General features: G+C 35.3%; 1 protein-coding gene across 2 annotated transcripts in view; it reads left to right on the top strand.

Moving 5' to 3' along the window:
* Positions 1-428: 428 nt before the first annotated feature.
* LOC149078432 (leucine-rich repeat-containing protein 49-like) overlaps positions 429-13,884 on the top strand; it is a 29,526-nt gene continuing 16,070 nt past the window's right edge. Inside the window, exons 1-7 of one of the 2 annotated variants that reach the window (XM_089242067.1) lie at positions 429-522; positions 6,843-6,945; positions 10,186-10,260; positions 11,232-11,301; positions 12,066-12,350; positions 12,477-12,579; positions 13,363-13,566. In XM_089242067.1, the coding sequence (XP_089098193.1) occupies positions 6,898-6,945; positions 10,186-10,260; positions 11,232-11,301; positions 12,066-12,350; positions 12,477-12,579; positions 13,363-13,566 (785 nt within the window). In that variant the 5' untranslated portion in view covers positions 429-522; positions 6,843-6,897. Of the gene's footprint in view, positions 523-6,842; positions 6,946-10,185; positions 10,261-11,231; positions 11,302-12,062; positions 12,351-12,476; positions 12,580-13,362; positions 13,567-13,884 lie in introns of both variants that reach the window. The other variant, XM_089242066.1, reaches the window with a different exon arrangement.

The raw sequence follows: 13,884 nt of genomic DNA, 5'->3' as shown, positions 1-13,884 counted from the left end.
TTGACTATATTTCCCCCACAAAAATACGGGTGCGTAGGAAATCGCCATTGTTGCCAAAAATAATGCCAAGGATGAGCAAAATGTTTGATTATCACTGAAATCACTGGGAAAATAGCCAAATGGTAGGAAATGCACTACTGGAAATCACAGTAAATCAAAATGAATTTGAAATAAACTCATTTTTTATTTGAATTAAACTCATATACGAAAAAAACTAACTAACTTCACTAATTTGGGATATTTATACTATGGTCAGCGAATTTAGTAATTAGAATAAGAATCGTTCGTGAAAAATCTAAAACAAAAATAGTAACACCCACAAATGGTATCTACGTATGTGGTTTTTCGAAAGCGTCCTCTCGAGAGTGTTTGACTTGCATACTTGGAGTGACCTGAAAAAGGGAAACCAAAATTTCAACGAGTATCTGGCAACACGTTCGCCGAAAATTGACATGTGTCTACCGCCTATGACTGCTGCTTTTGCTGGAAATATATTAATCGTCTGATAAATCTTTCATCTAGGTGAATATTGATTCATTTTCTTCACCGATTAGTTAACAAACAATCGTTTCCCGTCACCACTTTGGATGTCGATGGTTCTGTAAAGCCGTGAGAAAGCTCGATACCAAAGTAGTCGTAAGAAGCTCGTACGACTTTGATTTCATTTCTTTCAATGAATAATTTCGCTATAGTCATATTCCTTTTCTCAAAATTAAAGCTCCTTAAATCGTAAACTATTATTTAAAATTAATTCAGAACGGCCCTTATTTATTCATCACTATGTAGGGCCGGGACCTACGGATCCGGAAGGGAAGGGCGGTCCGTTTACCATGGATTGGCGCTGCTTCTATATGTTTGTAGATATTTCTCTAAGATTTCTTTGTATTCAGTTTGATTTGATTCGTTTATAGAGCTTTCAATGCATTTGTTGTTACACTAATTACCACAGCTTAATAGTAATGTAATTAGGGCGATTTAATCTCTGTTCGAGAAGCTTAGTTTTGGTTCACAGCTTGGGTGCATAGGCAATTCAGCACCTGTTTGGACTTGACTACAAACTCTAGTGCCTGTTTGATTGCAGTTATTGCGTGTACGGTTTGAAGCGAGTCATATTAGATCACTAATATGAAGGGATTTATTATATAGTAGGGATTCTAGGCTGAAAGAGGATCCTTTATTTCAAAGGAGTGTACCCCAGTAGCACAACCAGAGCTGAAACCAGAAGGGGGGGGGGGCAACTGCCATGGGCGGCAAGATTTTAGGTGGGAGCAAAGAAAACCATTATAAAATTATCGAATTTTGAAGTTGTAGGGGGCGGCAAAAAATTCTTGTTACAGCTGAGCACAACAATATTGTTAGGATATCGGTCAGAACAGTGAATGAATACCAAACGTCGGAAAGAGGTCGGAAATTTTTACGTGTCCGATATTGAACGATATAGTAAAAATGTATTCACTCAATAAAAATCTCCAAAATATCTTTTTTGTCTAAAATAGTTTTACTATAATTTTTACAGCATTTCGTTTCGAAAAAGAATGTCTTGTACGATAATTGGTCCCTTTTCAAACAATCTAATTTTCTCTATGTCGAACTGCGTCGACAAATGTATACCATTTCTACGTCTAATAATATCAAAATCTCTATGTCATTCTATATTGGTGTGTTACTGGGGATAATCAAAGCCTGCGCTGCTGTGGTGGTCTCGCATCTTAAGGACCTGTGTTCGAATCCCACTGGCGCCACAGTTGCAGTCAGGTGAAATTTGTTTTTGTTGGTTCCCTACTTTAAGGCTCGAATGTGAGCTGATCTTCCTGTTAAAAAAGTCTCACCACAGAGAGCAACAGGCCTAAACGAAACAAGTATTTAATCATTACACTTAACTTTGGAAAACAGTTCAAAAAACGTAGATGGCAGCTGGCAACACTAGAGCAGGAATTACACAGAAACAAACTTCACATTAGGTTTACTATACATACACAGACATTCCAACATGTACTTGTTAGAAATTCCATAGAGAAATATGAGATATGGTTTAGTAGTAGTACTCGAAGCCTGATATAATCTCCCTCAGTTTTGAGAACACCTATAGCGGTGCCGCTTGAGATTTTACAATTTACTTAACTAAAACCATTCTCACCTATTTCATGAAATGGTAGTACTAACTCCAAAATATTAAACTGTCAAGTCACAGCTGATGGTGATGTATATCCATATAATCAAGGGGGCATCAATAGTTTTTTTTTTAATGCCTGGTTAATCGTTTAGCTATTTTAACAATATTGAACAGGTTAGAATTGAAATTGTCAGAGAAAAAAATGGAATTATACTATATCCGAGGATGTCACTTCTTTTCCGCTATCCATACGAAGGTTTTTAAAAAAACAGCTGGCTAATGCGGAGGTATATGTAGCAAAGAGAAAATTCTGCTACCCTTGCAGAGAATCAAACCCACAATGGCGACTTATCCGAATCACACGAGTGGTCATCTAGTAGCAGTGTCGGCAGTTGTGAGCTTTGACCTGAATTAGGTATGACCGTCCATGTACGGTCCCATTCAGTGCACAGGAGCTCCAAGGAAAAATTTAGATATTGGTTGCTTTTGTAGTCTAGTGGTCTAGGGCACTCTCCCTGCAAGAAAAAGCACGTAGTTTCGATCCCCCTTGAGGGCAGTAGAATTTTCTATATTTTCTAAATATATATCAGCATTAGCCAGCTGTTAAAAACCTTTGTAATTATACTATAGCTGTAGTTTTTTTTCTTTGGTGGGTAAAACGAAAGCATGACAGGAGTTACCAAGAAGTGAAGGGGGAGTCATGCTTTCAGACATCTTTCTTGTAAAAAAAAAGTTCAGAAAACGGTTCAGTTCTATTATGGCTGTTATGATGAAAAAATTATAAAAAACTACAAAAACAATGACAAACAGAACAATATGGTTGGACTTAATAAGGATCGAGATTAAAAACATCACATCTTAGACCTGGTACAGGATCAACATTGAAAATGAAGCAACATATTATAAAATGAACAATGGGCAAAAAATAAAAACACTATCCCGGAATAATAAAGTCTTGGTTTTCTGTAAAAACTGGGACTTCATTTCAAATAATAGAAGGGTCAGCGTGAAAAACCAATGTCCAATCTGGTAAAGAAGGGAATATTGTAATGGAAAAAAAAAAAGACCTAGGTGTAAAACATGATTCTGGTAATATGCCAGAGGAGGATTTAACGGCGCCCTCACTGGGCTCCCCTGACTTTTGAAGAGCCCCAAAATGCCATACTTTACACTTTTTCCAATTTAAGGGGCTCAGTACAGGGCTCCCACTCGTCCTACTTTTCCTACTGTTTGGTGAAATGTTTTACTTTCTAGTTTTTGTCCTACTTTTCTACCAAAACCTGTCAACAAAATTTTTGTAATTGATTTTAATTGAGAAGGCCAAATAATACCAATGTAGATTGCAATTAATGATTCTGCCAAAGCAGAAATTATTATTTTTAAAGTTATTTGGTTGGGGTGTATGTGGACCATTTGGTGGTTTATTAATTTTTTATTTGCTTAGTTTGAGGGTTCAATAAGTAGAGTAGTGGTTAAAAACTTCTGCTTGGTTGAAAAAAAAAGTAATTTTGTATTTACTATTTCATGGTCTTGGACAGGAACTGACATTCATCATTCAAAATTATGGTGCACATTTTGCGTATAGGTGATACAACAGTTTTTATAACAAAGCAGTTGGATAGGCCTATATATTTGGCAGATTGGCAGCCTACATAGACCTATTCTAGGTTTGTAGCATTCAATTGTCTTCTGTATTCTCAGGGCATGCAGAGGCATAAACAATGTTTACAATACTCAGCAAAAAAAAGCTAGAAATGAAAGTGCTTCATTTGTCAAAAAACTATTAGGCCTACACTAGCATTGAACACTAAAATTTAGACAAATCCTTTTAAAACGGATGGACAATGCAGGAAAACACCACCTGGTCCACCATGACTTATTTATATCAGACCTTGGCACATTTTGCCCTGTTCTTCGGGAAGTGGTCTCGAAAGAGTGTCATTCTCAAAAAAAATGTATGCCTTTATAATTTGCTGTGTGCATTGTCAAAGAGAATTGACAGATTGGACTGCGGAAGATTCCGAAAAAAAAAAAAATGATATATAGATATATGTTGTGAGGAGAGACAGAAAATAATTATCTGTGGTCACTCATACCCAGTCAATCTTACAGGATACTGAAATAGTGCTATAAAAAAAACTTTTTAAGAGAAAAAGTTTTGAGGGATTTTTTTTTAAATTATGCTATGACTATGTTGTCTGGGGGGGAGGGGTGCTCCCCCTCTTCCCGCCCGTCCTACTTTTTCCAATTTTTTGAATGGGAGCCATCATCATTCTTACCAATCCTTATAAAACACTTGCATGGAATGGTGATGATGACTGCCAAATATTAAAGTCATGGCTGACAGAGATGCATAACCTATCCACATATCGCCAAACCTCGAGTGGTACTGCTATTCTGTGAGTGTTCTATTCTTAAATATCAGATTGATTGCCTGGCTATCTTAGCATCATAGGTCTTGGATGTTGAATAATACACTGAGACTTCCTCTTTAAGAGTCTGAATTTGAGCCCCTCTGCAAAATACATACAGATATGACCATAGTGTGACCTTAACAACAATTTGATCATTAGCCTTAACATAATCCTTAGTTACTTAGCTGACAACTGGAAAAAAAAAATTCTCCTACTGAATTGAAATTGCGAACCTGTCCTAATGTTGCACCTAGTGTGCTCTGATAAAGTGATTAAAATAGGTATTTATATGGGAAAAACTGAATATTACTATAGCAGTTATATTTACATTCCAAAAGCTGGATGAAAGATTTTCCGTGCTTTATCTAATCACATCTTTCAATAACGTCTTTCATAATTTCATTTCATAATTTTTCATAATATTTCATAATTTCATTTCACATCTTTCATAAACGACTTATAAATCAAGGTGGGGTATTATCGAATCAGAATAAGTGTTCATGGGCATTCAGGGCTAGGTCAGTGCAAAAGCACAGATCCAGGGTGATGTTACAAGATTTCTCGAAAGACTGGTTATATTTTTGGAGATGATTACAATTAAGAAAATTCATCTCCGGGACACTAACCCTGGTCTCTCGTTTGCCGGATGAGTGCTCTACGAACTAAGCTATGGAAACAGAATATTTCTCCCTTTGAGCATATATATATATATGTTGAAAGGCTCCGTACATGGACAGCGGTAGCAATCACTTAATAGCTCAACGTCTTTATCTAAAGTCTTTCAAGAAACCTTGTGATCTTGTATTGTCAAGTGGAGAGGACTTTTCTACATACATGTCGCCATTTGGTGGCCTGTCATTCACGAGTTATTAGTTGATGGCTGCCGCTGTACATGTATGGAGCCATACAACATATATAATATAATCATCTCCAAAAATATAACCAGTCTTTCAAGAAATCTTGTATTATCAAGTGGAGAGGACTTTTCTACATACAGGGTGCTGGGTTGGATCTGTGTCTAAGCAACACCTCCTGGAGATAGGCCTTCGCACTCTGCTTGTGACGTCAAGTAAGTAGTCCATTTTCCCTCAGAATATTCAGGGGAAAAAAATTCCCTGCTCGTGCCAGTATCATTATTGTGAGGAAAAGAAATGATCGGGCTCAGAATTGCCGATTTCTATGCCCCACATCCAATCACTATGCGGTATTTGTTGGCCAATCAGGAATATTCTACGCCAAAATAAGAAGAAACGAAATAGGATGCTGTGTTTCAAAATGTAGCAAACTTGCTAGGTAGTCTGAATGACGTTTATGGCAAACAGTGGAGAGGCCTTCTATCCCTAGGAGGTCAGAGGTGATTTTATTTAATACTGCATAATTACTTGATTAGTATGTGACAGAATTATTTTATGCTTTGCATAATAGAAGGATCAAAACTGAATGTTTCACAGAAATGTTTTTATCTTTTTAATTAATATTCTTACTCTAAAAACATTTTTATTATACCTAATAAGGATTTGTTTCTTTAAAATGTCTAGTTAGTTTTCTGTAGTCTGAATCTAGTCTCTAGTCTAATCTGAAAAATCTTAATTCAAAAGAGTTGATTCTTGCATATCTAAAACGATTTGCCATGCACTTTAGTATGTATCCCCACCAGAACATTCCTTATACTATACAGTAAAACCTCTCTCTCTCTTCACTGTCATTCCATTTTATGACTAAATGAAAATTCCTTGTGGGGAAAAAAATCATATTTAAAAAATGCATTTCAAACCTTTGCTTTAATGACCATGTTCAGATACACTTTTCTGTCTTTCAAACACAACTCAGGTCTATCGCCATCTTTGGGCAATTTACTACCTAGTGAGTTGTGCCAGAAGTGTAAATGTGTGTACCTAACAGTCAGTGCATATCTAGGAGTGTGTTTGATTTTTCAGTGCTGACACCTATTTTTCAGAAGTGAAGTGAGTGTAATGATTGAATTACATTTGTATCATTTGTTGCTCTCTGTGGCAAGGCTTTTTAAAGGGAAGAATGGCTCACATTTACTCCCCGAAGTTGGGAACCACAGAAAACCAATTTCAGCCGACCACCACTGTGGCAATGGTGGAGTTTGAACTGAGACCTTTGCCATGCGAATCCGTCACTATGATCATTCGACCACCACAGTGACGAAACAGTGTTCAGATACACTCACAGACATTTTTTTTATCATTCATTTATATTGGGTTGGAATCCCCTGTATGGGGGTTAAATGATTGCACACAATTAATCTCGTACGAAAGAGATTAACTTTATAACTTTATTGTTTTTAGGTTGGTGATCCAAAAAATTCTAGTCTTGTGATGACAGCTGGATGTGTTGGCATAGATGCAATCTCGGAAAAACCATGACAAAGCTTCCAAAACAGCTAAAGAGGTAATTATCAAAATTGTTATAGGGGGAAAAAATTGGTTTTTTGATAATCTTTGGGATGAATGGAATCAAGGTCTCTTATTAGTGATTAACTTATTAGTCTAAGAAAGTGTGCAAGATGTAAGTGCTTTTTTTTTTTCATTCCGTGCACCGCCCAGGCTCTATCGACCATTGTCAATTTTAGCCATTGCCCCGGATGAGGGGGCTGGGCGATGTCGGGTGCTTTATTATGCATATAAAAATATGAAATACATGAACATTGAATATAAAAACACATTATTAAAAAACAAAAAAAATTTATATACAGATTTAAATATTTCTATTATACAATATACAATTTATTCTGATGAGCTCTTCTGATGTCTGTTTTAGCTTTAATGAGCTTGAGCCCTTTGTTTTTCTCTGTGGCCAAGCGCCAGGTCCTGAACCACGTTTTCCCTCATTGGCTTGTTGGCTCAGGTGAGCCTCTGCCGTGGCCAAGATGTAAGTGCTACTAAAAAACAGACAATGTTGCTAAAGATAGTGGAATATGTGCACTCTACATTTAGGATTGTGATTTCGCACCTATAAATATGTGGCTGTGAATTATTTGCACTTATTCAAGTTTCACTCTTTGAGGTGAAAATTTTTTTTTATACATATTCTGTTGTTGCTTGTAATCTGCACATTCATATTTCTGACTATTTCTGTGTCGCCACTAATGGAATCTTAAGCAATAAAAAAAGAGGTTGTTGCTTGTGTTTTTAGAAAAAAAAATTTACAATTTTTTCATCTCTTTTCTTCAGAGGTACACATATGTGTACACAGCTCGAATGGGCCTAGTAAAGATGTCAATCTCAATTAAGTAATGAATTAATTGGAAGTTATTTTTTCTTTTTGAAAGGTCATTTTTGACATACAATAAACACAAGTCAATCAAAAAACGTTTTTTCTAATACTCAGTTTTGGCTCAGGTGTGAAAGGGCAAGACTTCCAGTGTCATCAAAAAGAACAATCTTGAAGAGCAATTTTGTTTCTCTCAAAAATTTTAATAGGTAGTTCTGTAAAGTTTTCTCTTTTTTTGAAAAAACAAATAACTCTATATAACTCCATTAACCACTTCACGAATAAAGTTTTGGCAAGAAATTTGGATTAGGGGTGTTCAAGTATTACGTCAGCAAATTTTTAGTCATTTTTAACTCTTTCCCCCCCCCCCCCTGTCAGCAAAATTTTGTCATCCCTGCTCCCCGCCTCCTAACACATATTGGTGGAATCAGAGACATACGTGCGGGGGGGGGGGACTCGTGGCCCCCCACAGATGATCAAAAATTAATTTTTTAATGCAATATATATATATATATATTAATTACAATTTCGTAAGAAAATACCTTTATATGCCATTATAATCAATTTGTTAGTTTTAATGTTATTTGAAGGTTAATAACTCAAAATTTATTTTTCAAAAATTCATTTTATACCCCCCTCCTAAGCCATATATGGTAAGCCCGTGGACCAAATGTGGTCCTGGGGGTTATCTGATGTGGCCTGCCCACTCAAACCTAATTTTGTAAAAATGAACTAAGCAGCACAGTTGCACATCGCTTAGGTGACCCATGACACAATTCCAGAGCATTTAAGCGACCCATGGCACATTTTCAGATTGCTCAAGTAGGCCCATTGCACATTTTCAGATCACTTGAGTGACTTGTGACAGAGTACCATAACACTCAAGCAATCCCTGAAACATTTAGATATCCCTCGAGTGAGATTTTAAAGCACTTAAGCGGCCCCCATTGCAGTTCTACATCACTCAAGTTATCCGGGGCATAATTATGGATCATCTGAGTGATGTGTGGCACAGTTTTAGATCACTTAAGTGGCCCAGACATAATTCCAGATCACTTGGATCAGCAAAACATTTAGAAATCATTAAAGTGGCTCTATAGAGGACTTATAAATAGGGAGAATGTTAGTTTAGGTGCCTACAAACTAGCGAAAGGTTTTTCTCATTTTTGGCATACTGAGTAACGTGTCATTAAGAATATTTCATATCTTTATGAAAGGTGGTTGATGACATAAGCATAATCCATCCTCCCTCCCCCTTCGATGTTAACGTAATACTTGAATGACCCTTTATATTTATTTGAGGAATCGGCTATAAAAAATCTAGTAACCTTGTAGTCATTCTAAATAAGTGCCTTCTAGGCACTCTAAATCTAGCCAATTCTCTTATACATAAGGTGGTATTTCTAGGATCTCAAGCTCTAACTAATGTACCCAAAGAAAAGGCGATACTTCTTGGAGCTTGAATCCTAGCTATTGCTTCATAGGTTCAGTGGTCTCACCACAATAGGTTCCTGTGCCTAATTTTTTCAGAAGGTACCTTAATCAAAGCTCTTGGTGGCCTTTCACAACAGAACGAGCTTTTGGTGAACGCCATATCTTCAGATCTGAAGTACCTATCAAAGGTATTTCAAGGAGCTCTACCAGGAATAACCAATATCGGGCAAAAAAAAAAAGTTACACCAAGAAATGGGCAAGATTTTGTCCTTCAATAAAGGCAGGAACAGGGGTTGCTCTGAACATGATTTCATTTGAAGAGCTTGAGAGCGATTTTCAAAAATGATAATGAAACCTCTACTTTTCTCTTCTCTAAAATAAATAGTACAAACCCAATCACTGAAATTGAGAGGCGCATGCATATGTAAATAGATTTTTTTTTTTTCCATTTTAATCAATAAAGGTAGAAAATGAAAAAAAAAATCCAATTTTTTGGAGATCAAAAATCATTTAGGGGAATAGGACCAATCTACTTGCCACCCTCTTTCCGATTACACCACTGGCTTCAGCCTCTTTATAAAGTTTGGAGGAAGGGGTTGCATTTAATCCTTTTCTCCAGAGGTTTTTTTCTGTACTTCGTTGGTATTTAATAATTTGTATTTTTCATAGTGCCTACACAATCACAGTTACCGGAAGGTCTCTGGATATTAGATTTTGCATTGTTTGAATAGCTTAGGAATTTTGCTGAAAAAAGAGTGCAAAGGGTTGAGCAGCTGGAGTGTCCAAGTTCTGGTACCGATGTTAAAAACATATCCGTAATATATAAATGAAATTTGCAGTAAAATGGTACTGGAAATATACTACAAGTAGTCACCTGACATAATAATCAGATATTGATGTGACGTAATTTAGTTTATTGATTTTAGATAATTTTAGTTTTTTTTGCAATTATCACACTCAACTATTTTTTTTTCTGGTTTCAAGGGTGACGTGCAGATTTCAGGTTCTACTAATTTAACAACTCAAGCCAAGGTGAATTCTAGTGAGAAGAGTAAACAGGTGACATTATAGTCTGAATAGTAGTTCGCAATTACTTAGTTTTCCAGAAGATAAGACACACTGATATTGCTGTATAGATTGGCCACCTAAAAAAACACTTTTATTGTAAAAGTAGTGTACCTTTGTTTAGGCCTTCACCTAGTTGAGACTACGAACCAAAATTTTACCTTTAAATGAAATTATTTATCAATATTCTTCACAAGTTGTCTTAGCAAATGTCTCTCATGATAATGAAATCTATTATTTTGATTTTCAAGGGTAAGTATGTAATTTAGTAAACTGATACTTCTAACCTAGTCTCCCCATAACAATGAATGTTTCAAGTTTTTTTATTAGTAAAAAATACTTATGATCCCTCCCTCCCCAAGGCGTGTCCTAATTACTTGCTACATTTTCATTCTGATTTTCTCAAAACAGACTTTACAAACATGTTGCTTTTGGATCTGGTTTACATTCCCAGTTTTGTTGATTCATCAACACTCAGTAGAGCATTTTTATTTATTGCATAAGTTATTGAAGTATAAATCACAACTTATTTTCTGGAAATAATAGTATTTTAGTATAGGTAGTATGTACAGCTTTATTTCTTCCTTATAACTATTAAATAACAAGAACTTCTTTATGCATCACTGACATTTAATCCCATTAATTTTACTGCATGCATGATTTGCACCTTACTGCATAGTAACTTCACAAATTAATTTTCACGTGCAGTGTTCTCCCCGGAACTGTTTACTGGCCATATAGTGGGGGTAGAGGGAAACATAGCTTCAGTCAAACTGAAAACTAATACACACACTGCAATTCTTCAATTTAACGGTGAAATTTAAGCCAGACATTTGATTAAATGACCAGGTGATTCACCCAGTAGAATGGCTCTGAAGAGAACACTGATATGTTGTCTAACAGTTTGAATTTTTGCTTTTTTTTAACATTAACAATGTTTTCTTCTTCCTGTCTCTCAACCTCAGACGTCTTCAAAGCCTTCAAAACCCCAATCATCTAAAGCATCACCTAGACGAAAAGTTCAGTCTAGAACAGGTTAGATCACTGCACTAATCAATAATTTTTTCGTTTCTGATTGGTCTTGCATTCTATTTTTTAATGAAAAATTTAATTTGCCTTGTGTGTTTTGTTACAGGCAATTTTTTTTTTTTGTGAAACATATAAAACGTGTGAACATATTTTGCAACATATTTCAGTTTTTTTCATGAAAATGGGCCGTTTTTTTTCTTTCTAAATTTTTGTATAGCCCCATAAAAACTGTAGTAGAACCTTTCTTATCTGAACTGAAAAAATTTATGAAGAATTTCTGATGTGAGAACATATCTCTATAAAAGGGCTAAAATAAGGGGCTTTACAGCTAATAAAAGCTATGTTCTAAATTTGCCACATGAAAAGTAGAAAAACTTGACGATTCTGTCTACTGTCATTGATGAAGTCACACTATTCTAACTTGTCTGGGTCCCTGGAACATGGTGGTTATAGAAACTTTTACCAAAAGTAACTGCTGTGGAATGCATGCATTAAATTTTTACTTCATTTTTAAAAATTCAGGTACTCAACATGCTATAGCATATCTGTGATTCCCCTGGTTTTGTAGGACAGGCATTATCAATTAATTACGGGGCTTTTCATTTCAATCAATACTCAATTTCATTTAGTTCTAAGAAAATGTTTCACTAGTTTTACACATTATAGGTTGAGTAATGAAAACGTATAATATCTGAAGATTTGATATTCTTATGACAAATTACTATATTTTGGAATTATGTAATGTTTGCTCCTTTTGCATTAATAAGCAGATGACTTGAAGCATGCTCAGATTACTTACCATCGCCATCAGTCGCCTTCTCCATCCAGGGGTTCTAGTCAAGCTTCCTCTAGTCCCATATCGGCCTCTTCGTATGGTTGTGAAGCTCATTCATCTTCTGCTGCAGCTAAGCTTGATGATGTCACTGTCGGTGCTGCAGCAGCGGCAGCATCTGGTGCCATGTCTTCGCCGATCAACTCGGCTCCGCCATTTAGTCGTTCCTACACACCACATATTAGGAAATTGTCTGGCAGATCTAGACATAGTGATTTACAAGGTAAAAAAAAAATTTTTTTTAGTTTATTTCAGTGATTATTATTATGAGCTGTTTGTTTTTAGTCTTGCGCATATTAAATTTATGTTGATTAAATAACTTGTGCTTTATTGTTTTTCTTAAAATAAGGAAAATCCAAGGTAACCATACGGCACAGAGAAGATGGTTCAGTTTATATTAGAAGGTGCTCTGAGGATAAAAGTCTTGATCCAGATAGGCTTATAATTGACCGGTCAGTATTGATTATTGTTGTTCTTATCAATAGCTTTTGATGCGGTGTTGATATTTTTGTTACTGCCAAAAATTACTTTAAAAACAAGAAATTGGTGTTGATTAACTATGCTAATTTCTTTTCTCAGAGTAGATACCTTCAGATATTTTTTTTGTGCATTAACCTTATTTTTCCAGAAGGTGCATCTCTTTTCCAAACACTGATTGGTGCATTGTACCTGTGAGGTGCTTTTACACTTTACTTTGTAATTAACATTCTGGTGCTTGATAATTTTTATGATTAATGAGTTTTTATACCAAGGAATCAATAAATAATAAATTTTAATGAGTTTCAAAATGTTACTACTGCTTCAAAAGGTATTCTTTGCAATCATAACAATCACCTTTGAGGTACTCTCGCCAATTAGAAGGTTAAGGAAATTATTTTCAATTTATAGGTTATCCCTCATCTTAATGTGGGTGGCATGAAGTAACAAAAAATAGAACAAATGCAAGGATATGAAAAAAGATTAAAAACCCCCAATGATATCAAAAATGAAAAATGCATCCTGGTCATAACAAAGAAGTGTTACCCTTATGTATACTTTAAAGCAAGCAATACATCCATTAACAAAGTTTTTTTAGGAGGTGATTCTTTAGGAAATTTTTGCTTGAAAATTTTTGAGAGCTTTTATTAATCAAAGGCTAGGTTTAATTCTGGTAAAGTTTTACTTACATATTGAGTGCATAAAATCTTTCTCTTTGTTGTTATTGCGTGTCTTAATTGTTATATTTCATAAACCAGGTGCAGTTTGAAAACATGTCCCGTAATAGATGGGGAAGATCAACTCCGACTTTTAAATTTGCAGCACAACCAAATTACACAGATCGCAAATTTGCATTTGGTGGCAAATTTAGTTTTTCTTGATTTATCCGACAACATGATAGAACATATCAGCAGTTTGGAAATGCTTCACTTCCTGAGGGTACTTATTCTTTCCAGAAATAGGTGAACATTGTTTCTTAAATTTCTTTTACTTATTATTTTGTTTCATGTCTGTAATTACATATGCTGAATGAAATACTTGCTTATAGAAAAGGATATTTACTTTTCTTTCTAATTGAAACATTTTTAACATTGTTATCATTTTCCCAATGAAATCTAAGAAATGATGGCACTAGTATGCATTTTCTTTAATTTCTGGTAACTGTTATAGGTTATCACATAAAATTTCAATTTGACAGGTTTATTACTTTGCATTTGGCATTCATTCGAGTCGATTTGTCTGTCATTACAGTTCTGCATTTTATGAACTTGTCCCAATAG

The sequence above is a fragment of the Pholcus phalangioides genome, unplaced genomic scaffold (genome assembly GCF_987345545.1).
Source record: "Pholcus phalangioides strain wild (caught in Gottingen) unplaced genomic scaffold, Ppha-v1.0 ptg000014l_1, whole genome shotgun sequence".
NCBI classification, from domain to species: domain Eukaryota; kingdom Metazoa; phylum Arthropoda; class Arachnida; order Araneae; family Pholcidae; genus Pholcus; species Pholcus phalangioides.
The sequence above is the reverse complement of the archived record's forward strand: the minus strand, read 5'-3'. Positions and strand labels throughout refer to the sequence as shown.